We start from the raw sequence: 26808 nt of genomic DNA, 5'->3' as shown, positions 1-26808 counted from the left end.
TCTCTTATGGTGGTAACAATGGCCAGGAATAAAGACTGGCTAGGAAGGGGCCGTGAATCCCACAGGCCGTCCACCCACTCTCCAGCCAGTGACTTTTAGCAGAGAGTAGTATGAACTGGAGAAGGAGAGGTGGGCTTCAGAGTCCTGGGAATTTATCAGTGGTGCCTAGCACGTGTATGAGTGTTTAATACAACCTGGCTCAATTGAATTGTTGATCTGAGTGACAACTTGAGTGACATTTTTATGACATCCGCCCAATTCATACTTTTAAAGTTTTGTTGCTTAAAACCTTAAGGTAGTAGGAACCTGAAAGAATGCATCTACTGTTAACAGAAACAGAGTGGTTTGAGATCTCCTCAAGTAACCTTTGTGGGAACAGTAGAATGAGCCTTTATTTGATGTCTGGGAAGTAATAGCTCACAGGAACTCAGTTCATTTGTAGTTGTTGTTAATATGGAGCTGTTAATATGGCATTTCCAATAAGTGACCTTAGATGTGAAATCTGTGTTTAATTACTGATGTCTTAGCAAGGCCAGCAGAGCGGCCCTATTCTGTGTAACTCAGATTTAAGAACTTGTCAGGGAAATGATTTATGATTTGATTTACGCCTGGGGATCCAAGAAGAGCAAGCAAAATTGGAGCCTTTATGAGACTGTGAACATACTCGCTCCTGCCATGTTCTGGACTTCTGCCAAGAGCGACTGTATAATGAGTAAACAATATCTTTGGGGAAATTTTTCATCCAACATCTCCCAAGCTAGAATTTTACTTGGGAAGATATGATTTCCTAAGCAATCATTAAGCCTGGTAGTCTAAAACAAGTGACACAAAATGCACACGGTTCCTTTGGATGTGTTCTCACTGGTTTTCCTTTGGTGTTTTTCTTTTCTTTAAAAAAATGTTTTATCACACACATATACATACACACAAATATACACATACACACACACACAAGCACATGTATGTGAGTGCACACACACACAATGAATAATGCAAAAATCAGCAAATTGAAAAGTGTTTATAATTCAATAGCAGTTAGAAAATAGAGACATGCAAAAATAAGTGCTCACTGAGCCACCGACCAGGCAGCATACAGGAGCTGGTCCGAGGCCCTCGACACATACACGGAAGAGGATGCCTGGCCTGGCTTCAGTGGAAGAAGACTCACCTAACCCTCAAGAGACTTGAGGTGCCAGGGAGTGGGGAGGCCTGGTGGGGGGAAAGCAGGGACATCGCCTTGGACATAGGGGAAGGAGGAATGGGATGACGAACTATGGGAGGGCAGACTGGGAAGGGGCAAAGACTGGATTGTAAAGATTAATTAAGTTAAAAGTAATAAAGAGTAAGGGCTTCCATGAAACCCAAAATATTCTATGAGAGGATCATGTGGTTCCCACAGAGTTGGTTCATTCTATGGAAAAGAGCTGACCTTGCTCTGAGCTCTGCTAAGGAAGGCTGTGGAAGCGCAGCTTATGTATCTGTTTTTCTTGACAATTAAGGATTAATGTCACCTCATAGTGTCCCTTGACCTATCTTCCTTCTGGCTCATTGAAAGCTGCTTGAGGAATTAGATCCATGGCTGCCCTTTCAGAGCACCTAGTGCAGAGCCTTGACCACAGATATTTGGATAAGAAAACCAGCTGATGCTTGGGAGCCCACACATGCCATCCGGGAACGTGCATTCCTCACAGAATACCCAAGATAAAATGGCAGACTGTTGAAAACCAGAAGTGTAGCTCTGCTTGCAATAAAGATGGGGGTGAGGGTGGTGGATAATGTAAAAGGCTTCATTGAGATATCAAAAGAATGCTGTGGTCAAGAGGATCCCAGCAGCAGTGGAATGGATCCAAGACTTGGAATGCTAACTGAGAGTGACGATAGCTCGATGCCTGCGTTTGACTGGATTCCTGGTCACAAAGGAAATGAGCATCAGAGGAGAAATCTCACAGTGGAAAACAGAATCTGCCTAGGGGATGTGATAAAGGGCTGCTGCCTTAGCCCTGTCGTTCTCCGGACACATGGTTCTCAAAGTGTTGCTCTCCCGAGGAAGGTGCTGGGAGCACCCACCAGAGGGGCTGTGGTGTTTAGAGAGGACATAAGCCAAGCCGAGGAGTGGCCCGCAGCACTGTCTGCTACAATAGCAGCTGCCTTAGGAGGGCCATGGACCTTTAGGTCTTTGTCTAGGTCTTACCACAGGGCCACAGACTTGGCGTTGGTTCAATTAAACTTTGATTGGGTTCATTTAATAACTTACCTTATAAAGCAGCATTCGCAACCACCTAAGGCGGTTTTAAAGAGATGCTTGACGAGGGAATCGGGAAAAGCAGTACCCACTTGTAAGCAGAAGTTGCCTGCTCTGAGTTACCATGAAGCCATCTCTGTCTTTGTAGCCACTGGGATTTAGGATTGGACTGGTCAAACTGAGGGCACCGCACACCTCTACCCTCTCAGGAGGCTCGGTGGCCCTCACAGCCAAGGAAGCCTTTACTCAGTTCCCATGAATGGCTGTCCCTCCGTCTTCCACAACTCTCTTCTGCATACCAATATTTGACAATGGTGATTGATACTGTTTCATAGTTTTGTGGTAACATTAAGCCATATTCACATGCCTTCTCTCTCATCAGTGGGCTACCCTCCTGGCATCGTGGAGGGTAAAAAAACAGACACACACATTAGAGGAATTCTGCCTGATTAGGAAGCTATGTCTAGCATGCTTATCAGTGACTTGGGGAACACACAAGGCTGCAAAGTATGCTGCATGGCTTACAGATGGGTGCTAGGATCAGGGTCCAAGCAGACCTCAGCAGGCTGACCCCCTGAGCCAAAAGCAACAAGGGGAAGTTTACCGGTGATTAATTTTAAGTCTTGCATAAGCAGCAACTGGAGAGCTGGCTTTGCCATCATTGTTTTGAAGACGTTATTTTTAAGAACAACAATTGAGACATCTATGAGGCACTGGAGATGCTGTGTGACTTACGAGTATTTTAAATATTGTGTGAGGAATGGTGACCGTTGTGATTTAATGTGAGTTTGATAAGGTTAAAAGCTTATCATAACAGCTTTAATCATTATGTAATACTGCCTCCATAGAGAGTTTCAATAAACGATGTTGCTTGAAATAGAAGAAAGAGAGGGCAGGTGAGAGCAGAAAGGAAGGAAAGAAAAAAGACTAAACGGAAGCAGGAAGGGGCGGGGAGAGGGAAGTTTTATCCAAAGAGATGTGTCATGGGTTAAGGAGATTGCTTAGCTCAGTCCCCAGAACCTGCACAGAAAAGCCAGCCATGATAGCATGTTTGTAATCTCAGGGCTGGAAGGCTGACACAGGCAGATTTCTTGGGCTGCTGAGCCAGCTCATTCGAAGAAGTGTGCCCCAAGTCAATACAAGATCTCGTTTCAGAATTAAAACATCCAGGTGGACGCCCCTGAGAAATAACACCCAAGGTTAGTGTCTGGTCTCCACATCCATGTGTACACATGCACTATACACACATATGCATATGCACACACATGTGAGAATCTGAGTCATGGGGCAATGCATGACCTCTGTTCTATTTGGATATAAAGCCGTAGTCTAGACACTACATTTCGAGATTTAAAATTTGCATCCTTAATTGTGTGCAGAGATTGAACATAGTCACGAAAGAGCAGGGAGAGCAGAAAGTGTTTGGGATGCTAGCCAGATGCTAGAGGCTTTGTAAAAATTCTAGAAGGTTGTTGTTGTTTTGTTTTGTTTTCTTTTGTTTTCTTTTCTTTTCTTTTCTTTTCTTTTCTTTTTCCAGTGTAAAGGATTGAAGCTCATTGCCAACTTTTCTGGAGAGATGGGAATTCCAGAAAAGGAAGTTCAGAAGAGAGAAGTGGGTAAACTCAGGGACATTGTTGCTACTTTGTAGCTAGGGAGAATGCAGGACAGGGTTGGGGATAGCAGAAAATGGTGCCGGGTCTGAGGAGCCCAGCCATCCTAACAGAAGGGAAACAGCACCGGCACTCCTTGAGATGCCGTTTGCTTTCTGTTTTCTTAAGGGGAAAAATCTGACGTAGCCAATCAGGGAAACCAGATGTTTTCATTTTATAACGTGCCCATTTTAATTATTTTAGAATCAAGATGTTTTCTGTAAGTGAAGGTGGAGGAGTTATGGAAAGAAACCCGATTCTAACTATAAATGGAACAGATGGGATGGTGGGAATAAAAACAAATTAAAACAATATTGCAGGGAGCACTCAACTTTCGTTTAAAAAATATATGATGATATTTTTCAACTTTTCACATTCGACCAATTCATATATCAAGTGACAAGAAGAAAAACCAATTTCAGCTGTGTACAGTTTAAACATTTGCCTAAACGATCCGGACTCACCCCATCTAAAATTCTAGATGAGGACATTAAACTGCTAATTGTATTTTTCTATGAATTAGAATTTTATATTTTATACTATACAGTGATAGACAGGGTATAGTTATGTTTGGTGACATTCAGGGCAGAAAATTGAACTGAACGGTGTCTTAATTAGAACAGTAAATAGTATGGGTTTCATTAGCTCCCATTCCCGATGACAGATTTGATCAGCTGCCAAATATTTATCCTTTCCGTCTCTCCTCACACTGAAGCACTGCTCTAAAGGCTGTCGCTGTGCTATTAATAGGAGCTGTTGGACCGATGGCCGGTGGAACTGGACTGCACATTATTGGAAAACCTTCATCTTTGCTTATCGTCACTATTTTTTTCCATTTCAGTTTTGAAGGTCTTCCCTCCCAATCCCCTCCCAATTTAACTTTCTGGGGGAGGGGTGATGGTGTAACTTGCCCTAAGGCTCAGGGGAACCTGGGCAATAGCTAATTCAGGCACATGCTTTCATTCATAGTCCTTTTCACAGTTCTCGTCCGCCATCTTTATGGTCTCTGACTTACAGCTTACCTATTAAATTCTGTATAGTCCAAAAGGAGGTGGATTTTTGTTTAATTGTTAGCTTTAAGTGAGACATTATGTGTGTTTTTTTTCCTTTTAAAATATGGTGCAGGGGACTTGAGAGATGGGTCAACATTTAAGAGGCCTTTACTGCTTTTTCTAGAGTTCGATTCTCAGCATCCATTCGGGAGGACCACAGATACCTGTAACACTTTGCCCCAGGGAATCTATTACCCTCTCCTCAACTCCAAAGTGGCTTGGCCCTCAGTCACTCTACGCCAGACATATGAATAAACATAATTAAACACAATATAAAAACAAGCCCTTTAAAAATGCTAGGAAGTATGGAGACACCACACAAAATATTGCTAAAGCCATTCGAAGTCCCCTCAGTCCCCGGGGCATTTTATTTATCCGAGCATTTATTTCTCTATTCATGTGCAGACTTAAACCTGTTAAACACGACACAGACTTGTAGCCAGATAGGATGTTGTCATCCAATGATGGTATTTCGGCCTAAAATACTTTGAAGAAAGAAATTTCAAAAACCATCCAAGTTCAGGAAGTAACGGAACCATCACCCATGACAACCACCTGGCTCAGTGCTGATTTTAAAGCCTGGACAGACTTGTCAGCGTCTTTGTGACTGATGGAGAGAATGAAGTATCACCATTCTCCCTGTGACTCTCCTCAGGGTCAGTGAGGATGAGTCCACCTCTTCTCCTCTTAGAGCCAAGTTGATGTGTGCTCTTCTAGCTCAGATACTGTATGTTCACTGCCCTGTTTCCTGTGTGTGTTCATTAGGCTGTTTTTATATGAAGATGGAGGGAAAATGCTTTGCATTTTTATTTTAAAGAAATTAAACTATACCAGCCTTTTGTTTCTATGATTTATTTATTTATTATTTTTTATTGGTTATTTTATTTATTTATATTTCAAATGTTATCCCACTTCCCGGTTTCCCTCCTGCAAACCCCCCATCCTATCCCCTCCCCCTGCTTCTACGAGGGAGCTCCCCCCACCATGTTAATAAATATGATGGCCTTTCCTAAGTTAACCCTATGACTGTCAATGTCTGTATGGCATAGGATTTTTCTGGCACTTTATGGTTTCAGCACCTTTTAACATACATTTCTAATGGGTCTGACATATTTTAAGAATTTATAGATTAAAGACCATTTTTATTCTATTTATTCATTTTGTTTTATGTGTGGATGTATGTTTGTAGACCATTTGTGTGCTTGCTGCCTGCTGAGGTCAGGAGAGGGCATTGGCTCCCCTGGAACTGTAGTTATGAACAGTTATGTAGTGTTTGCTGGAAATCAAACTTAGGTTTCTTTTCGAGAGCAACAAGTGCTACTGGCCGCTGAGCAGTTTCTCCAGACCAAAGATTTATCTATTTTAAAAGGATCAAAATGCTGGTATTTAGGAGACCAAGGCAAGAGGATCATGAGGTGAAAACTGGTCTGGGGTGCACATTAGGTTCAGTGTCTGCTTGAGCTACGCTGTGAGATGCTATCTCAGAACTAAAATATTTAGAAATTGCTTTTAGCATAAGCATTTATGAAATGCCATAATGCAACATATTTTTTGCATTAATATGCAGTGATAAAGCATTATGAGGAAGTTAATTCATATGCTAGTTATTGTTATAATACAGATGATCAATACATATGATTACTATTGCTATGCCTATTCTATATTGCTCTCATCCCCTCCCTTCTATTTTTTGAGATTTTATTTTTAAATTTATTTCTATTTTATGTGTATTTATTTTTATTATATATAATATTTTTATATTTATATATAAATATTTTATATATATAAATGTTTATATTATACAATATATAATATAAACAATATATTTATTTATTTATTTCGTGGGTGGCTTGATTGCTTGTATGTCTGTACACCACATGTGTTCATATTGAATTCCGCGGACCTGGAGTTACATACAATTGTTGAGTTATGGACAGCTGTCTCGTGGGTGCTGGGAATCGAACCTGGTCTTCTGGAAGAGCAACCAGTCCTGTAACTGCTGAGCCCTCCCTTCAGTTCCACTTTTACGCTTTGTAAAGGGAAGCACAGAAGATGATATCTAACTCCCTCCCCGACTTAAGTAGGTGATACAGTATTGCTGACTGTAAGCCCAGGGTCACGTGTCACATGCCAGCTCCTTTCTCCCTGTGCACGGCAGGAACCTTGCACTCACTGACCAGTCTCTTCCCCTCGGTGTCCTGGGAGTCTTTGACCGTCCACACTGCTATCCTGTTCATGGAACGGGACTGCTGTGGATGTCTCCTGTGCATAGAATGAGGCGATATCTGACCTTCTGTAACCAGCTGCATTTCCCCCTACATCCAGACCTCAAGAAATGCTCACTCCGAGGAAGACAAAGATGGCGACTGGGACGCCTGGGGAGACTGGAGTGACTGCTCCCGGACCTGTGGGGGAGGAGCCTCCTATTCTTTGCGAAGATGTCTGACTGGAAGGTCAGTGGTGTCTTGGCTGCTGTGTGGAGTGCATCTGTGGCTGTGTGAGTGAAGGGGAGAAGGTATGCTCTGACGTTTTCCATCTGGTGGCTTACTGTCTACCAACAGTAATCTCGAGTTAACATATTTAAATGGGAATGGTGCTGCTTCCAGGTATGTCTGTCCACACCTGCAGATGCATCTATCCTAGCTGCGTGACAGTCACAGGGTTCAGAAAAACCAGACGCTTTAGTCCTAGGAAAGTGAAGGCATGTTAAGTTCAGTTGCTGGTTTGATGTCCTCAGGATTTGGGGCAAAAGGACAGGTTATCTTGGTGGCAGTCCTTGAAAGGCTGTGACTACAATTCCTTTTTTGCACTTACTGTGAACCTACCATGGGCTAAGAAGGTGATGCAGAAACTGGGGAGCTGGTGCAGTGGGTAAAACGCTTGCTGCACAGACTTGTGGAACTGACTTCAGAGTCTTAGTATCCGTGTGAAGGCCAGGAGTGGTGGTGCACACCTGTAACCCAGTATAGGATGGACAGAAGTAAGTGGGTCACAAGGGCTTGCTGCTGAGCTACTCTAACCAAAATGGTAAATAAAATAAAGTGTAGAGCTCAAAAAATAAAATGTAGAGCTATGAGGAAGATGCTGGACATTGACATCTAGCCTCCACATACGACACTCAAATGAGTGTGCCCACCCATTCAAATGTATAACACACACAGACACACACAGAGACACACACACGCACACACACACACACACACACACACACACACAGAGAGAGAGAGAGAGAGAGAGAGAGAGAGAGAGAGAGAGAGAGAGCGCTAAACGTAAGATCAGCTTAGTTTTAAAGGCCACAAGTCCCTAGTAAGGTTGTTCTTGCTGTTTTGCTGTTTTGGAGGCTGTGGTTCAACGGAGAGTTTAAAACCTTGTTCGTAGGTAAGGCACAGCCTCAGGTTGATGGAACCTCATCTTCTGGTCCCAGACAAAAGACTCCTAGATTACAGAGGCCATATTTAGATGTGGATACTGTTGGGTGAAAGAATAAACTGACACTAGGGAGCATTTTTATTCTGCTCAGTTCACGTTTCATGATGTTTATTTTATAGTACATTAGATAAGTGACTAAGTATGTCCTTCAGTTTTCTCAATATAGTGCAGGGCATGGTAGACGAAGAGAACACAGATTCCTGTGAGAAGGAGGACACGTTGGTTCATCCAGGGAGGCATGACTAGGCTGCTGGAGCATGGCAGTAGTTTCATCTAGAGAGAAATTTGACAGGGCATCAGCTTATGTAAATATCTAGAGAACAGAATCCAGGCTTAGCCTAGTGAAGGGAAGGACAATGCTTGATCTTTTCTTTCATTCCTGTTAAGAAATCAGGGTCCCACTACTCTAAATACATTGTGATATGCAGAGGAATGATGGGATATCTTAAAACAGCAGGACATATATGTCCTACTGAGACCTACCATCAGAGAACATGTACCTGTGGAGAAGGAAGGGCAATGGCCTCTTAGGTGAAGGGTAAGTTCCTCTGCAGTGCTGGTCAGTCACCAGTCCGTGGAGAGCAATTAGCATGGGAACTGAGAGGGGAAGGCATGCCTTGGCTGTCTCTGTGTAGTCCCCGAATCTGAGGAGTATGAATACCTTGAAATTAACAATAGCTGGAATGGCAAATAAGTGGCATTTGCTCCACTGTCTTCTCTAAAACAATATTCCCCACACCTGCACTTGTTAAAAGGAATTTGGAAGAATACACTAAGGTCCATGGGTGATAATTTTCATTCCCTCATCATAGGACCAAAATATTTAAAGCTCTCAATTGATTTAAGATTACTTTGGTCTTGCTTGGACCTTATCTCTCCATGTAATGCATCTCAGGATGCTGAGAGTTTATGGCTCCTTTATCCTAAGTGGATGTAGATAAGGGGGCACTGCTCAGCTTCTGTCTTCCCTGCTTCTGCTCAGAGGGGAGATTTGAGTAGGAGAGGAAAGGGATCCTACCGTTGTGAGCAGAGGACCACGTTCTCTGGCTTGGAAGGTGTTTAAAGGTAGCTCCCAGAGGCACCCTCAGGGATTTTTCTGAGCCACTGCCCAGCTCTGAACTCAGTTCCTTGAGCTCTCCGGCCTCTTGTTCCCTTGATTTGTGCTATTCAGGATACTGTGACTCTCATGTGAGTGCAGGTGAACAAATGGTCCAAGTAGTCTCTACCGAGCTGCTGCCAGTGCCCTCTCAGCCCTTCACTCCATTGGAGCTCACTGGGGTGACCAGTGAGCGTCAGACTGAAGTGGTAACTCCCTGGCATCCGAATTTCTCAGTAGCGAATACGTCAGTCATGGGGGGAAGGGCTGCTTAGAGTTTCCTGTTCTGTGCCCACTCCTATGCTAGCTCAGTGCCAGCAGCCATCTTTGATTTTTATGGAATACTCCTTCCTTCAAGAGATTCCTGGGTGCCTAAAGCTGTCTTTATTTTTGAACTCGAATATAATTTTTACCCAGGTACATGATGGTATATGTGTAATTTCCCCAAGAAGTTTGTGTTCCGTTATCTCACAGTCCAGACTAACTCTTGAGATAAGAACATAATCTTTATTCTGATTATTTATTAAAAATTTACTTTATTATTTATTTGTGGTGTGGTGTGTGTGTTTGTGTGTGTGTGTGTGTGTGTGTGTGTGTGTGTGTGTGTGTGCATAAGATGCCCTCAGAAGACAGACAAGGGTACTAGATCTCCTAAAGCTAGATCTATAGGTGGCAGTAGGTGCTGGGATTTGAACTCTGGTCCTCTGAAAGAGCAGCAGGTGCTCGTAACCACTGAGCCATCTCTCAAGCACCCACAATTATTTTTTTCATTGTCTGAAAATACATGAATATAGTGTGTTTTAACTAAATCCACTTACACTTCCCCCTTCATCTCCTCCCATCTGTTACCACTTTCCCCTCCCAACTTAATGAAATCTTTTTGAGCTTAGAGAGTCCACTTAATGCTGCTAGTCTGTGAGAGGACAGTGAGGGTACATATATGCACAGTATGAGCCATCGATGACTCATCAACCGGAGTGTGGCCAGCCTATCATGAGCCACACCCATAGAAAACTTACTTCCCATCCCCCAGAAACTATCAATTGCCAATTGCTCCTCGGGGTAGGACTTCATTATTCCACCCTCCATCCGATGTGGAATTTTGGCTGACTTGATCTTGTGCAGGTCTTGTGCAGACACTTAGAGCCATTGTGAGTCTATGTAGACAGTCTTTGTCATGACCAGAAAGTACCATTTCATAGCCGTTTCTGTTGCCTCTGGCTCTTACAAACGTCCTCCTCTTTGGTGATGGTCCTTGAGTCTTGTGTGGGGTATAATACTGATGTCCCACTAAGAGCTGAGCACCCAACAGGCACTTGTTCTCTGCACTTTGATCAATTGTACGTGTCTTGGTTAACCACTGTCTGCTACAAAAAAGAAGGCTCTATGACCAAGGCTGAGAACTGCACTAGTCTGAGGAATAAAGTTAAGTGTTTAAGATGCAGTTTAATACCATGAGCATTTAGCTGAATAATAGTAGTAAGTTCTGCCTAAGATCCAAGCTCTGCCCATCTATGAGTCTTGGCCCTGTTAACAGTACAAGGTGTGACTTTTGTCTTGTGGAGTGGGCCTTAAACCCAATCAGAAAGCAGTTGGATACTCCTAAGATTATCATGCCACAATTGCACCCAGAGGACTCCTCTGTGGCTGGTCATTCCTTTTGCTTGCAAAGTTCACAGGTGGGTGAGCCTGTTGATGACTCTCCTCCCTCAGTAGCCTGAAAAGCTCCTTCTGAAACAGTGAAACCTAGCCTGGAAAGGATGAAGGTTCCAGGTCAGAACCAGCTTGGTTTTTCTGTGTCCAATGACTCAAGCATCTTATGTCTTCGCAATATGATCCTACCAGAAAGTTCTAGAGGGTAACCAAGAGCAATGACCAGGGTCTGTATTGTTCTGGAGTTTGTGAGACCCTGCTGACCAACTACTCAAAGGGAAGAAACGCATCTGGCATGGGGATTTTGTTTGATATCCGATGACACTTGGGAGAGAGGTTATTCCCACCACCTCACATAGGGAAACTTCATTGAAACATACACATATGTTTTAATGTGTGTGTGTGTGTGTGTGTGTGTGTGAGTGTGTGTGTGTGTGTGTGTGTTAGGAAGCTTCTCAATAGTAGATTTCCATATGGCTTTTTTCAGAGGCCTTTACCGTTGGTTATCTCCCTTCAAAGAACACAGCCTTTGCTGCAGTAGAAGAGGGAAGCTAGAGTCTAACTATTGCAGGGTGTGGTGTCCCCCGTTCTTTGTTCTAAATGTTTGTTTTTTGCATATATTTGTTATATATAACAATGCACTTACTTATGAAATTTTACACAGGCATGTGAATACCAGTGTTACTTGCAGGATCGTGGTTACCTTATTAGCAGCTGCACCACTGAAGAAAGTCTCTCCCTCCCCAGAAATCATTGATGGACCACAGATCCTCAGGGTGGGTAGGGCCTGTGAGCACGTTGATGGGCTCAAACTTGTACAGGTCTTATTCAAACAGTCAGAGCTGTTGCTCAAGGTGCGTGTAGTAGCTTCTGTGCCTGGAGAAGAGCATTCCACACCACGCCACCTTCCTCTGGGTCTTGTATTCTTTCTGCCCCCTCTTCTACGATGTTCCCTGTACACTGGAGGGGCTGGTGCAGATGCTCTATTTATGGTCGAGCATTCAAATATCACTTACTCTCATCTCTTGGCCGGTTATTTATCTCCACACTTAGTCCTCCTGCTCACTATAAACAGGAGCTTCTGCGACCACAGGCAGACTATTATGATTCTGCAGAGAAAACTAAGTCATTTCAGGCAGTCTCCAGGTCTTGCACCAGAATTTAACGTTTACTGGCCCATGAAGCTGATGGTGTATGGTTATGATAAGATACACAATTAAAATAGCTCTGTAATACAGAATTCGAACTTATAATGTGAATATTCTTTCCTATCCAGGCAACATCTAAAGGACACTGAGAGAAGAGTTTACAATATTTTTGTAGAGAATATCCCACAAAATAAGAGAATATACTAAAGTTTATTTTATGAATGAAGTATAACACTAAGACCAAAACCAAAGAAAGACTATACAGAAAGAGTGGAGCATAAATATAGATGTAAAAATTATAAATTCAACATGTCAATTCATAGTCACAAATCTATAAAAGAACTGTGCATCTAGATGGGTTAATATTCAAAAGTCAGTGAGTGTCATTTTAACATTCTAAAGAGAACATACACAGGTCCTATTAGTTGACACAGAGAAAGTATTTGACAAAAGTCAACACCAATAGAGAATGCTTGGAAAAATAGGACTAAAAAGGGACATCCTCAATTTAATAAAGAACACCAAACACCTGTAGCTATGGTAGACTTAGCAGCAGCCCACTCCTTCCATCTAACAGCAGGAACGAGCTAGGTGAGGCTGATCGTCCGGCCATCACTCCACAGAGTGCTGGACTCCTCTCCGGCCACTACAACAGGGAAAGAGAACTTGAAGAGAACACTGCTGTCTATGTACAAAATCTCAAGGAGTTTATAAAATGACATATAACTGAAAGGCGACTTTAGCAGGGCCCAGGATGCAGAATAAATATATAAAAATCTGCAATATTTATCTTACTAATGGTAAACGGACAGTCACTGAAATCTGAAACATAATGTCATTTATAACCACCCAAACCTAAGCATAAATCCCTCTGAACACATAGAGGACTGCAAAACACAGACAGCAAAAATGAAAACAGGGGTGGAGTGAGGGATTGCTCAGTGGTTAGGAGTATCTGCCTCTCTTACAGAGCACCCAAGTTCCCAGCGCGTACCAAACGGCTTACAGTTGCCCTGAAACCAGGGGGTCCAACAACCTTTCTGGCCCCTACAAACATTCCCCCTCCCATATACATGAGTAAATAAAATATGTATGTATGTATGTATGTATGTATGTATGTATGTATGTATGTATGTGTGTGTGTATGTATAGAAACTTAGCACTTATTGCCTTAGCTATTTATCCTAGGAAAGAAAAATCCTTAACAAACAAACTGCATAACTGTTTATAGAAGCTTTATTTACCATAATCACAAAGTGGGAGAAACCCGATGCCCTTTATTGTGTGAATACAGACTATTGTGCCTCTAAACCACGGAATATACACAGAAGTGAGTAGGAATAAATCAACGACAGATAGAAACACCTGGGCAAATCTCTGGGAATTAACATGGCATTTATAAAAGCAAGATTGCAAAGGCGGCCAATTGCATCATTCTACTTACGCAATGCTCTTGAGGTGATCAGACTTTCAGAAATAAAGGGCAGATTAACAGTTGCCAAGTGGTGGGATAAGAGGGGAGGGAAGGCCACAGCTACTAAAGGAAGGTTGCAGGATCCCTGTGATGACCGAAGCGTCCTATACTTTACCTGTCCTGGGTGTGTCCCTGTGCTAGATTTTCTTAAGATATGACCCTTCAGAGAAACTGAGTGAGCAGTAGACCAAACCCCTGAAATATTTCTTAGAAATGCATGTGATTCACAGTAATTTTATTCTAGGTTTTATTTGACCCCTCCCCCAGAAATTCCAGGTTAATTAGACATGCATACTTTTCAAGTTAAATCTGAACCAATAAGAAATCAAGGAGATCCGGAGGGAAACCTGAAGGCCAGATTGGAGTGCATGGCTGATCCTTTGTCTGTCCTGGTGGTGGAAGTGGGATCCCGGCTTAAGAAAGTTTCATTCCACGATAAGTACAGGAGCCGGTGCCAGGAGAATATGTGAGGCAGAGCTCAGGAACTGCGACTCTAGCCACTCTAACCCTTTATGGTTCATACCTCTCCCAAGCAGGTTTTCTACACAGCTTGGAAAACAAATCCATGGTTTAAATATATTGATCTCAATTATGACTGGAAAAAAATTTCCACCGTAGAGCATGTGTACTACCGTTCTCCCAAAAGGTTCAGGTGCACATGTATCAGTCCACTTACATTGTACATAGTAAGGAAGCAGAATGCATATAGCCTGCATATGTGTGTGTGTGTGTGTGTGTGTGTGTGTGTGTATGACATGTATTTGAATGATAGAATTTTATTCAGCCATAAAGAACAAAATTATGTCATTTTTCAGGAATGTGCCTGCAGTTGGAGTTTGTCATATTAATGGAATTAAGTCTCACTCGAAAGGCAAATATCGTGTGTTTTCTTTCACGTGTATATTCTAGATTTTACACTGATACATAAATCATGTGTGCACACATCTAGGGAAATGAAAGGCACGTACGGGGCTGTGATAGATGAGAAAGAGAGTATGGAGTACAGAGGCAGACATGTTCAGAGTACATTATAGACTTGTATAAAAATGTCCTTTTGGAAGCCAGTACCATGCACAATGAGGACATGCCAATTGTAGGAAGTGACCTGATGTGTCCGGCAGTGTTGAGGGATCTGGAGAGAGATTCCTAGCACTAGAGCACTTGTGGTTCAAGTTTGTGAGGTTAGAGTACAGAAGTTAGGAGGCAACATTAGGAGCAGCAGCAGGCCCAGCAGCCATGATGTAAGGAGGGGAGCCATGCAGTTATGCATTTGGTGAAAGCTTGAAAACCCTCCATTCCTAGCGGAAGTAGACATTCGCACCCAGAGTCCACGGACGTCATGCCTCATCTCACAATGGAGCCATGTGAAGTAAGGCTCCCTGATGCCACTGTTTATATTCAGTGTAGCCAAAGTCATGAGACAAGAAAACACAGCGTTCGAGGACTAGAGATGAAGACATAACTCTCAAGACTCACAGCTCAAACAGAGAATAAATCCAAGAGCACCTGTACACAAATCCGGGGACCACTTGTGGAGTTCACTGGAGAATTCTGGGCAAGACTAATGCGTAAATAACTGGGCTCTTACTCTGTGCACTCTGCTAGAAAGCAGCATTCCGAAAGGCAACATTTGAACATTAGGAAAATATAAAGCATTTTGCAATGGCTTCTATGAAGGATATGGAATACATTTACAAAGCATAATCATTAATAGGAAGACTCAATATCATAAAAATGCCAGTGTCTCCTTAGTTTGCAAACAGGACATGAATAGGCACTAAGTTGTTTGTTTGTTTTTTTTTGTTTTTGTTTTTTTTGTTTTTGTTTTTTGAGACAGAGTTTCTCTGCGTGTCCCTGGCTGCCCTGGAAATAGCTCTGTAGACCAGGCTAACCTTAAACTCAGAGATCTGCTTCACTCTGCCTCCTGAGTAGTGGAATTAAAGGTGTGCACCATCACTGCCTAGAAAATTTTCCCAGATTTTAAAATTTATGTATATGCGTAGGTGTAAGTCTATGCCACGTGCGTGTAGTGCCCATGGAGGCCAGAAGACAGTGTCAGATCTTCTGCAGCTGGATGTACACCGTCGTGCTCCCTGATGTGGCGGCTGGGACACAAACTCCAGCCCTCGGGGAAATAGTGTTGTTCTTCTCTGTGGCTGGTTTTTATCTTACATTGCCAGCTCAGGGCACATCACTGAGGGAAATCATGGCAGGAACTCAAACATGAGTAGAGGCAGAAAGATGGAGGAACACGGCTCACTGCCTTGTTTCCAGACTCTCATTCAGTTACCTTTCTTATTCCTCCCAGGACCAACTGTCCATGAATGCCCAAGTGGGCTGGGCCTTCTCACATCAATAAAGAAATAGACATATGTGTACATGAATTTATTATTATAAATCAGAAGAGAAAGGTCAACCATCCAGTCACAGGACTCAGCTAGGATTCTGCCTGGGACCCTGTTGATGACTGAAGGCTGTGCAAAGCTAGCCCTACCCCTTGCCATCTGCAGCACTAGGGAAATCAGGCCCAGTACCTAACCCAGGAAGCACAGTAAAGCCAGCAGTGGGAGGAGGAGTTACAGGTGAGCTGGCCTTGCTGCTTGTCTACTGTGCGATGAGAGGGAAAGATGCCTCCCCTTGCCTCTCACTGCCTGTGGCAGGCAGGAGAGCTGACCCCTGGGTCATGAGAGCAGAAGAGATGGTCGGGCCCCTTACCTACTGCAGCACTTGGGAGAGCAGGTCCTGCACCTCACCTGGGAGGCACAATAGAGCTGGCTTCACCTGCCCTGCTGGCCCTGCTGGCCCTGCTGGCCCTGCTGCTGCTGGCCCTGCTGGCCCTGCTGGTAAGCCAGCCATGAGAGTGTGAGAGTAGGAGAGCTGGTGGACTGACAAGTTTGGCTACTACCCAGGCCCAGATCTGGGGATTTGAGTTGGTCCACCCAAACATCTACCCCCATCTAGGAACTGCTAGAGCAGGTGAGCGTGCCATTCTGTAAGACCCAAAGTTTCAGGATCTCCAGGGCAACAACTGGATGTCTGAGAGGAGGCCTGGCATGGATCCAATATTGATAGCACAGCAGAAGCCAGAGACCTCAAACCAGACCAGTGATTCATTGCAATGAACATTTGTACATAAAGATGTGTGGACAGAAGGGTATACTGTGGGACAGACTGACAGTGAGTAGCTTCCACAATGAGATTTTTTTCCTTCTGGAGGGCAGATTGCAAGGGTGGAGAGTGGGTATAAAGGGATGAGGTGATGAACATGACTGGGGCGCATGGTGTGAAACTCACAAAGAATCAATAAAAAGTTAAATAAGTTCCACGCTCTCTAGATTGAGAATATTTGTAAAGTTTTAAAATGCTGAATTATTGACCTGAATGTGTGAAAATGAGAACCACCTCCTCCACACACACCCCTCAAGCAGTAATGGGGAAATGTCACGTCACCTTAGAGGGTAATCTGCTGTGTCTGGTAGAAAATGCACCCGCCCAGGGTCCATGCTGACGTGTGTCTTGGACACCGAAGGCTAGCCCGTGGTGACAGGATTTCTCACTGAGGGACTACAGATGCTCTTCAAAATTCAGAATCACCTGAGTTCATGAATATTAAGGAAAGCTAGTTGATTCATATTAAAATAATCCATAAATTGTAGTGAAACTTTAAATTGAAAGGATAATATTCAATGAAAAAGTATTAGCGTGTATCAGTCCATATGAAGGATAAATTTCAAGTGGAAATCTATGAAGTGTAAAATTTGAAATTATATAGGTGAACATCATTATGTTTTCTGGGTGGTGTAAATCCTTTAGCAGAATTATAAAAGTTGGAGTTATAAAGAAAATGTTGGCATTTATTAATAGTTACAAGCTACATCACTGTGGTGTCATGACAGCTATTTTAATTACATTTGTGAACAGAGACTTCGAAATAATGCCCAGGGGCTTTTGAGGCCAGGAGTTCAGATCCCCAGAACTCCTGTAATGCTGGGTGGGTGCGGTGGCCCACCTTCTATTCCAACTTTTTAAACAATTTTATTCTTTTCTCATACAATACATCCCAACCACGGTTTCCACTCCCTCTACTCTCCCAATCGCCTCCTGTCCCTGGGGTATGGGGAAGTCAACCTTGTGAAGGCAAAAAACAGGACTGAGAGCTGGGCACCACAGTCTCCCGAGACTCCGCTAAGGAGAGTCCTGATCTGCAGTACAGGGTTTTAGATATAAATTGGTTCCTGCCACACTGGTGAGGCGGCACAAAGGAACTGAGGCCAGAGCAGTGGCCACTTCCCCCATTTTCACAGAAGTCCTTACAGGTGATGATACTGCCCCTAAGTATCATCTGAGCTACCTCATCATGCAGGACTTTGACACACAGTGTGGCAAGATAGGGTTGGCCAAGAATTTAGGGGCTCGGGATTGGCTCACTGTATATTAGCTTATGCCTAGGCAATAAAGTCAGATCTGCCCCCAGTGCTGGTCTCTGGAGACTCCCTTGTCTCTCATCCCTACCCTCAGTCCTGTTGCCATTCCTCCTACCTCCCCCTCCTCCAACTTCTGAAGGAAAAGACAAAGGATCCGCAAAGCATGTTGGCTAGTGAGACTGGTGAAGTCCGCAGCTCAGGGTTGAGAGGCCCTGCCTCAATTAACACTGTCAAAGAGCAATTGAGGACATATCCAGGGTCCACTTTGAACTTCCATATGCATGTACACCCAAGTTTATGCACAGGCACATGTGTGCACATACATACATGCACTTGTGCACACACACACACACAATGACCATAGTGTCCTAAGTCTATATATGAATTCCATTGTAATTCTGAAATGTTTTGTGACCTTGTGATCCTCCAAATTTGTTGTTTCCCTGAATTCATCCTATTTAAATAGGTGTATGAGCTTACAAAACACCCTAAACTTAGTATGCATTTGTGTGTATATAATATATGCATGCATGCATATACGCAGAAGTGTGTGTTACATATGTGTACTGTATGCAAGGTGGCTCTGGGCCTGAAAAACCTGTGACACATCTGCCTGCTCTATTGCCCCCCAAAATAACAATAATGTCATCTTCTTGCAGATAAATTAGATCAAATTCATATGAGAGAAGGGTAGTGGGTTTTTATTTATTTACTTTTATTTATCTAAAGTTTTTATTTTTTTAATTTCTTCTCTCACATCATACATCCTGATTGTAGCCTCCCCTCCCTCCAATTCTCCCAGCCCCCACCACCTCTTCTTTCCTCCAGATTTACTGCCCCTCTATTTCCCTTCAGAAAAGAGCAGGCCTCCCAGGGAGATCAACTGAACATGGCACAGCAAGATGCAGTAAGACTGGACCCAAATCCTCTATCAAGGATGAACGAGGCAACCCAGTAGGAGGAAAGGGGTTCTAGAAGCAGGTGAAAGAGTCAGAGACACCCCCATTCCCACTGTTAGGAGTCTCACAGAAACTCCAAGCTAAGCAGCCATATAGCTTATGCCAAGGACCTGGCAAGTTCAAGGCCCCTTGCTCCCCATCACTGGTCCTCATACACCTTATTCATTCTTGACTCAGTATTCGGATATCTCACAGCAACTCAGAGACTTTAAGGAGGAAACCGACTTCCTTTGGAAGGCTTATCATCTCTCCTCCAAGTGCCACAGAGACTGATAAGACGTCATAAGTTTTGAGCACTCGTGGTCAGCTTTTCTTGAAAGGGGAGGATGGAGTTGATTGCAAAGCCATCCCTGGGCTTTGAGGCCATCCCTGGCTTCCCTTGTCAACGTGTTCCTCAAGATGAAGGGCTCAGGGGAGGAGGGGAGTGCTGTCTACTTTTCTCTGTGGATAGACCTGGTTATATTTAAACATTTCAGTTGGCTATTATGCCCTACAAATCGAGCACCAACCAGACCATCTTTTTTTCTGCAGAAACCTGTGACTTGATCCTCTGGCCAAGTGCCAGCCACGGGGACCCCAGGTTCAGCTTGACTACTATTTTAAAATTAATATATTTTTTATTCCCCAAAACATATGCTTCTCAGCCTTTATGACACGAGTGTTTGAGTCAATATATCACCAAGTGAATATAATAAATCATAGAACTATAAACTCCAGGGAAACTTTATTAATGTTTTTAATGTATTCTCATGTGACATCAACATGTTTTCTGGATTTTCATAAATTTAGACTTTAAAAATCTTCAGTTCTACGGTGCTGGGAATGTTGTAAGGGTAGAGAATCCATAACTGTGAAAAAGTGTTCTTGAATTTTCATATACTCCTGATAACCATCGTCTCTTTCATATGCTAATTATAGTGGTATTAAAGCACACAAGTAATTTTTTTTTTTTTTTGCAGCTCTATTGCTTTGGGCCAAAGGAATTATTTCCAGAATAAGCTGGCAGGTTCCTGCTTGGGGAATTAGGACTCTCATGTCCTTAACTTTAAAATAACTTGCATTTCATTTTATGCTTGCTTCATAAAGTAGTCATTCATTTTCTGACTAAATTGTAACTGAAGCAGGCCACATCAATAGAGGCTGGCCTGTGGGCTGAGTGTGTGTTAGGCTGGAGAACATAAAGTAGAAGGCTAAAAATGGCAGCCAGAGGGCTGATTTATAAAGCAAACCCAGTAGCAATGCCCCTGTAGCCTTATGTCTATATGTAGGCCCACAGTAAGTTCACCACAGAATTCATGGAAGAAAGAGGAGCTCCAACATATTAATTTATATTTTGAGAATTCTTGGGATGAAATGTCTTATCTTCTGTTGTCACTTTGAAGTCCTCGAAGTGGCATTGTTGGGAGGGATGCACTTGGTATTTGGGTTTAGAGTTTTAGGCTCAATGCTCACACAGATGACTTCTGGACGCCCTGGCTGACAACTGGGTGTGGACTTTGGCTATGGAGCCTACAGATCAGACTTGAAGCAAAGCCATACAAAATTCTGCTCTTTCTTTTTTCTTTTAGTTTAAATTTCTGCTTGGAAATAATTTTTAAAAAATTTATGAGAGTAAAATTAAGTAATTATTAAAATCCATGTGAAAAATATTTCCAAAGTTTAAAAATCACTTTTAAAGAAACTGCTGCCCCGTGTGTGTGTGTGTGTGTGTGCTCCCAGAGTTTTTATTTCTCAGTATTTCTATCAATTCTGTTTTTCTAACAAACCATTTCCCTTTAATACTTATCTCTCCTTGAAACTGGGAAAAAAGGTTGAGTAAAATAAAAGTGTAGTAAAATGTTTTTAAAAATCAAATAAATAGCCAATGGGATATATCAGGACATTAGTCCACATAGGAAATAAGTTCCAATTGCATTAAAATTCTTAGGTTTATAAGTTGGCCTGACACGGAAAGTGTTCGGATGTTACTCCTGGCCTAACAGCCACCTTCTGAAAATAAACAGAGTGATTTTGAAATCTCCAGTTCACTCTCTTGTTTGTTTTCCTTTGTCATTCACATAGAAAGAAAAGTGACACAGGCTTGGCAGGTGGCTGTGCTTCCCAGAAGAATGTGTCCTCCAGCTGAGCATGGTTTTCCTGCCAGCCTCCGAGCTTGGAACTTCATGCATGAGTCTTTCGAATGTGGTGCCCTCTTGTCTTAGTTAGGGTTTCCATTTCTGTGAAGAGACACCCTGACCTAGGCACCTCTTCTACAGACAACATTTAATTGGGGCTGGCTTTCAGTTCAGAGGTTTAGTCCATTACTGTCCTGGTAAGAAGCATGGGGGCATGTAGGCGGACGTAATGCTAAAGAAATTTTGATCTGAACGCAGCAGAAGCTTGAGAATATGAGACCTTAAATCCCACCCCCACAGTGACACACTTCCTCCAACAAGGCCACATCTACTCCGACAAAGCCTCCTCTCCTAATAGTGTCACTCCCTGTGGGCCAAGCACTCACACGCATGAATTCTCTGGGGGCCATTCCTATTCAAACCACCACATCTCATGAAGATTGTAGCAAACCTCAATAGTAGCCAAACAATGAGGAGGAATAGTCATGGAGCATCAAGATTTAGCCAACCCATGACCTTAATATGGGAAGACATTTTTAAGCCACACATTCAGAAGGAGCAACAAATGGGTACATGGTCTGTATTCAAAACCAAACATTTAGAAACATTAGGGACCCTGCTTTTGGAGGCACCATAACCCTGGCTTTTCTTCAAAAGTTAGTTTTCACAAAGCCTTCTAAATCCAACCAAGAATGGCGCTTTCCAGAGAAATGCCATTTCTAAAAGAACTTAAGGGTAGTACATGCAGTAAGGGAAGCAAGGCATGGTGATTTACACCTGTCATCCCAGCACTGGAGAAGCAGCGATAGGAGGATCATCATAAGTTAAAGGCAAGCCAGGGCTAATGTAGCCCTGCCAATGACTAACTATCTAAATAAATAAATGAATGAACAACAATGAATAAACAAAGTAATGGTGGTATGAGGTATGTAAGTGGAAAGGGGTGAGCTTAAGGAGAGCAAAGAAGGTGAGAATCAGTATTAAGGAAATCACTGGTGAGCTAGGCCTGGTGGCTATGCCTATAATTCTAGTACTTTGTGAGTTAGAGCATGAACTGGGGCATTTATCCAGTTCCAGGCCAGGGCTACATGGCAAAGACACTTTTCAAAAAACAAAACAAACAAACAAAAGCAAGAAGTGTATCAGATCCAATAATATACAAAATAATTATTGCAAAAGAAACTACGTCAGAGAAACATTTGTAGATTTCTTTGAAACACACACACACACACAAACACACACACTCATACACACACTCATACACACACACATACACACACATATACACACACACAAACACACACACTCATACACACACTCATACACACACACACACACACACACACACACACACACACACACACACACACACACACAACACACACACACACATCACACACACACACACTCATACACACACAAACACACACACTCATACACACACATACATGAACACATATACACACACACACACAGACACAGACATTAACCACACATGCACATCATTCCCCCACCCCCAACACACTACAGCATTTCAGAGATCCTGTAGACTGTAGGGTAAGAAAAAACCTAGTTGATGTCATTCCCCAAAGAATTCATCATCTATTTATGGATGCCTTCTTGCGATGTTTTTGGTTCTCTTATGCTTGAAAGTTTGCTTCTTCAGAATTTAAACCTTGAATCTTTGCAACAGTACATACGACTAAAAGTTTTATAGGAAACGGGTACCTTGTCTTTGCCTCATCACCTCTATAAAAGCTATCATTTCCTTCCTCCTTTAGGAACTGTGAAGGACAGAACATCAGATACAAGACTTGCAGCAATCACGTAAGTCTGAAGGAAATGCAATCCAGTTAGACCCTGGAGGGTTTAGCATGAACTGTGAGACCCGTGGCATCTTGATAGTCCCTCTGTTGACTTTAAATACTTGTGTGAGTGATGACAGCCTTTGCATAGACGTATCCTGTGCGCTTTCATGTTTACGATGGAACTTGTAAATATGTCATGCTTCCATTCACAGAAGTGATGTACACAATAGCTTCAGGGTCCTTCAAGACTCCAAGGGCTTTTGTGTCCGTCTGTCATCCAGCCTTCTCCACACGATCTGAAAACACACAGGCATGTGAAGTGGAACTGAGGCTGGGGGTGAAATTATTTTTCAAGGGCCTCAAAGAAAGACTATGGATAGGAACAGGTCTATAATGGTGTTTCTGCCACTGCAGACAGGGCTAGGTGACTCCAAAGGTCACGCAGAAGGAAGGATTTATATAAGCCTTAGTGCTTGTTTGTTACATTATTCAGCACTAAGAATTAGAATGGTTTGTTTTGCAATTATAAAAAGCAAAATTATGAGCTGGGGAGGGAATTCGGTTGGTAAAGAATTTGCCTTGCAAACACGAAGACCTGAATTTGAGTCCCAGAACCCATGTGAAAATTCCAGGCACAGTGGTGGGCTTGTCATCCTAGCATTACTGAGTCAGAGACAGGAGGAGACATGGCGCTCACTGGCCAGTCATCTTAATCTGGTTAGTAAACTCTAGGCAAAAAGGGACCCCATCTCAAAGGAGGTCATTGGCATTCTTGGGGATGGCTGCCAAGGTTGTCCTTTAGCCTCCCTGCACACATGCACACACATGCATGTGCACTGCCCTTTGGTATGCACATATGCATGATACACACATCAATCATGAAAAACTAATAAAAACAACCAATCTTTTCCATTCCAACCTTTTTCCTCTTTAGCAACGTATACTCAAATTGAAATGGCAGGGATCAAAATGAAGTTCTGGGGCATTGAGGAACTCTTGCTGGAGATGCGGTTGTTCTCTTAGAAAGACATCTCCAGTTTTGTTAGGAGATGAAATGATGCATGATGCAGCAGGAACAAAATGTGCAATGGCTTGCAACACTCCGTGAGCCCAGTAGTTGCTACAGGACACGCCCTGGGTGAGTGGCAAACACCTGAATATTCAGAGAACCAAGAGCAGCGAAAAAAACAGGGAAAGAAATGGAGAAGCAACTGAAGCCAAGTCAGAAACATGAAATCCTTTGTGCCCATCTGAATTCTGCTACTTGTTCAAGTGATTCTGCTGAGGAGATCATCCCCACTGTTGTGCTTCATAATTCTGCCCACCACAGAACAGCTTACCAAACATCACTGGCTAAGAAAACACTAGACAGTCTTTTGTTCAGAGGCATGGTGCCATCGGAAATGCATTGAGAACACACAGATGAGGAATTCTCACCTCTCGGGCTGAAGACCAACTATGCTTTGATGTCAGGAGAATGAGACTTGAGCAGAAAGAGAACGGACTCACAGTACTCTCTCCAATAATTAAGGCTATGATTTAGGGGCTCCTGGGTTCCCTCTCAAAAGAAATGGGGGCCTTGGGCTGAAAGATCAGGGAATAACAAGACAAGCCTCTGTGCAGCATGGTAACTTCCAAGTGACTTCACTCTTCAGACATAAACTTTTTTTTTTAAATTTTACTTATTCACTTTACATCCTGCTCACTGCCCCCTCCCAGTCACCCCCTCTCACAACCCTCCCCTCCCTTCCCTCTCCCCTTCTCTGAGCAGGTCAAGGTTCCTGGGTATCCCCCAACCCTGACATATCAATTCTCTCAGACATAAGCTTTGATTGGCATTCAGCATAGATCCTTACAGCCAGCGCCCAGACTTCTGTACTTGGGAGAGAACTGTCCTTATCAGGAGTCTATAGAGCAAATGTGCAGAAGAAGTCATGATGTCAGCCAGGAGTTCCAATATCTGGATTCATTGACCTCATGTTTTCTTAGTCCAGGGTTTATGGGACTAAAAGCAGTGTTGGAAGAAGCAAAGAGAATGTCCTCAAAGCTGTGCAGTATCTTACAACTTGGCAGGAACATTTTTGCAATGTGGGCATTTTATTTTTTTAAAGAGCACTGTGAGCTTTGCACAGTGGGCTTCCTGATGGCTTCCAGAAAAGGCGACATTAGACATGGCCTTTGCAGGGTCCTTCTTTAGTGCCATATAGCCCACAAGTGGCTAGTTTTTAACAGTCTTTCATCTGGTGTTTCTCTTGGAGGTGTTCTTTTCTTTCCATTGCTGTTGCTTCTGCTTTATGTAAGAGCCATGTCCTGGGGGCTCAATAGCTCAGTGGTTGAGGAAACTCACTGCTCTTTCAGAGGACTGGAACATATGTTCCCAGAACATATGTTGAGAAGCTCATAACTATAACTCTAGGTCCAGCAGCTGCAACACCCACCTCTGACCTCTGGACACACATACATACACATACCTCCAAATGAATAATGAACCTTTAAAGAAAGGTGTGTCCTCTCAAATCTGTCTTCAACCATGAGACTAGACTAGGCTATTTTTAAGACACAACAATCTCTACGATGTCTTGAGTTGCATCTAGCTAAGCCAGGCAACTCTAAACTTAGACAGGCTTAGTGTTGATGCTAGAAGACCGTAACATAAATAAAAGCAATTAACTAAGATGCTGTTGGCCCCTACATTTCTTAGAAAGTGGTAGCCATGATATAGTCCAGTCACCATTAGAAAACTTGAATGCTCAGAGTGCTTCTAAGTTCCTCTCTCTCTGAGATGTATTTCTTCTGGACAGTTGAGTTCAAGGCAACACATGTCTACTGAACATACTTTATGACCTTTGCCCTGTGTCATATGTTCACTGTCCCTCTGTATAAATACATGGGGTGTAATGATATTAAAGCAAAAACTCCGGCTACTTTCTCCTTCTACAACATACATAGCTTGCCAATTGTTTTTTCTCCCTTCATATCTCAGCTATTCTCCTCTGAAATGGGAACTGCCTGGCTGTGCTTGGATACACGTGTCATAAAAGGAAGGGCCAGCCTAGCCCAGCCCTTCATGTGACTTCTCATCTCTATTGCTGTGCATGTGCCTGTGAGTGTGCCTGTGTGTGTGCATGTGTAATTTCAAATTCCTGGGAAAGTTTGACCTGGCAGAAACCAGTGTACCTCTGGATAGTGGGTTCTGGCCATGGATGACAAACATGGCCACCCACTGGGCAAGGACTAAGCTGAGGCAGGCATCCTAAACTCGTGTTAACTAGCACTTATTACGTTTATTGACTTACAGCAGTCAGGCAGACAAACTATTAAGGTCCCAAAGAGCACCTGTGAGCCCAGTGCAGGTGTGTGTGTGTGTGTGTGTGTGTGTGTGTGTGTGTGTGTGTGTGTGTGTGTTTGCTTCCAGCTTTCATAACACTTTTCTTTGGTTTCAAAGAATTTGAAAGAGAACATTGACCATGGCTTATGAGGAAGTAGATGATGTCATTTTGTCATCAGTCATATGGAAGACAGAGTCCCCATTTCCACAGAGAAAATTTATCCAACTTCAGTCTACTTTCATTGGCTGTGCCTCATTTGTCCATGACTGGGGTTCAGCTTTATCCAGATAAGACGACAAAAATGAATGCAGTCAGAGTTTGGAATGCTTTATACCAACGCAGTACAAGTGAGCCCATGGGAAAGTTTGCTAGGCATGGTCTATGCATTCTCCAACTATTTTTGAAGGGTTTGAGGATGTTCACAACGACCA

The 26808-nt window shown here is 43.0% G+C and overlaps 1 protein-coding gene across 1 annotated transcript in view; it reads left to right on the top strand.

Annotated features, from left to right (window-relative positions):
* The window catches only part of Adamtsl3 (ADAMTS like 3), a 291589-nt gene that overhangs the window by 87338 nt on the left and 177443 nt on the right, over window positions 1-26808 (top strand). Inside the window, exons 4-5 of the mRNA XM_032893300.1 lie at window positions 7269-7396; window positions 23022-23067. Coding sequence (XP_032749191.1) covers window positions 7269-7396; window positions 23022-23067 — 174 coding nt within the window. The remainder of the gene's footprint in view (window positions 1-7268; window positions 7397-23021; window positions 23068-26808) is intronic.

Source organism: Rattus rattus, chromosome 2 (genome assembly GCF_011064425.1).
Source record: "Rattus rattus isolate New Zealand chromosome 2, Rrattus_CSIRO_v1, whole genome shotgun sequence".
NCBI lineage: Eukaryota > Metazoa > Chordata > Mammalia > Rodentia > Muridae > Rattus > Rattus rattus.
The sequence above is the reverse complement of the archived record's forward strand: the minus strand, read 5'-3'. Positions and strand labels throughout refer to the sequence as shown.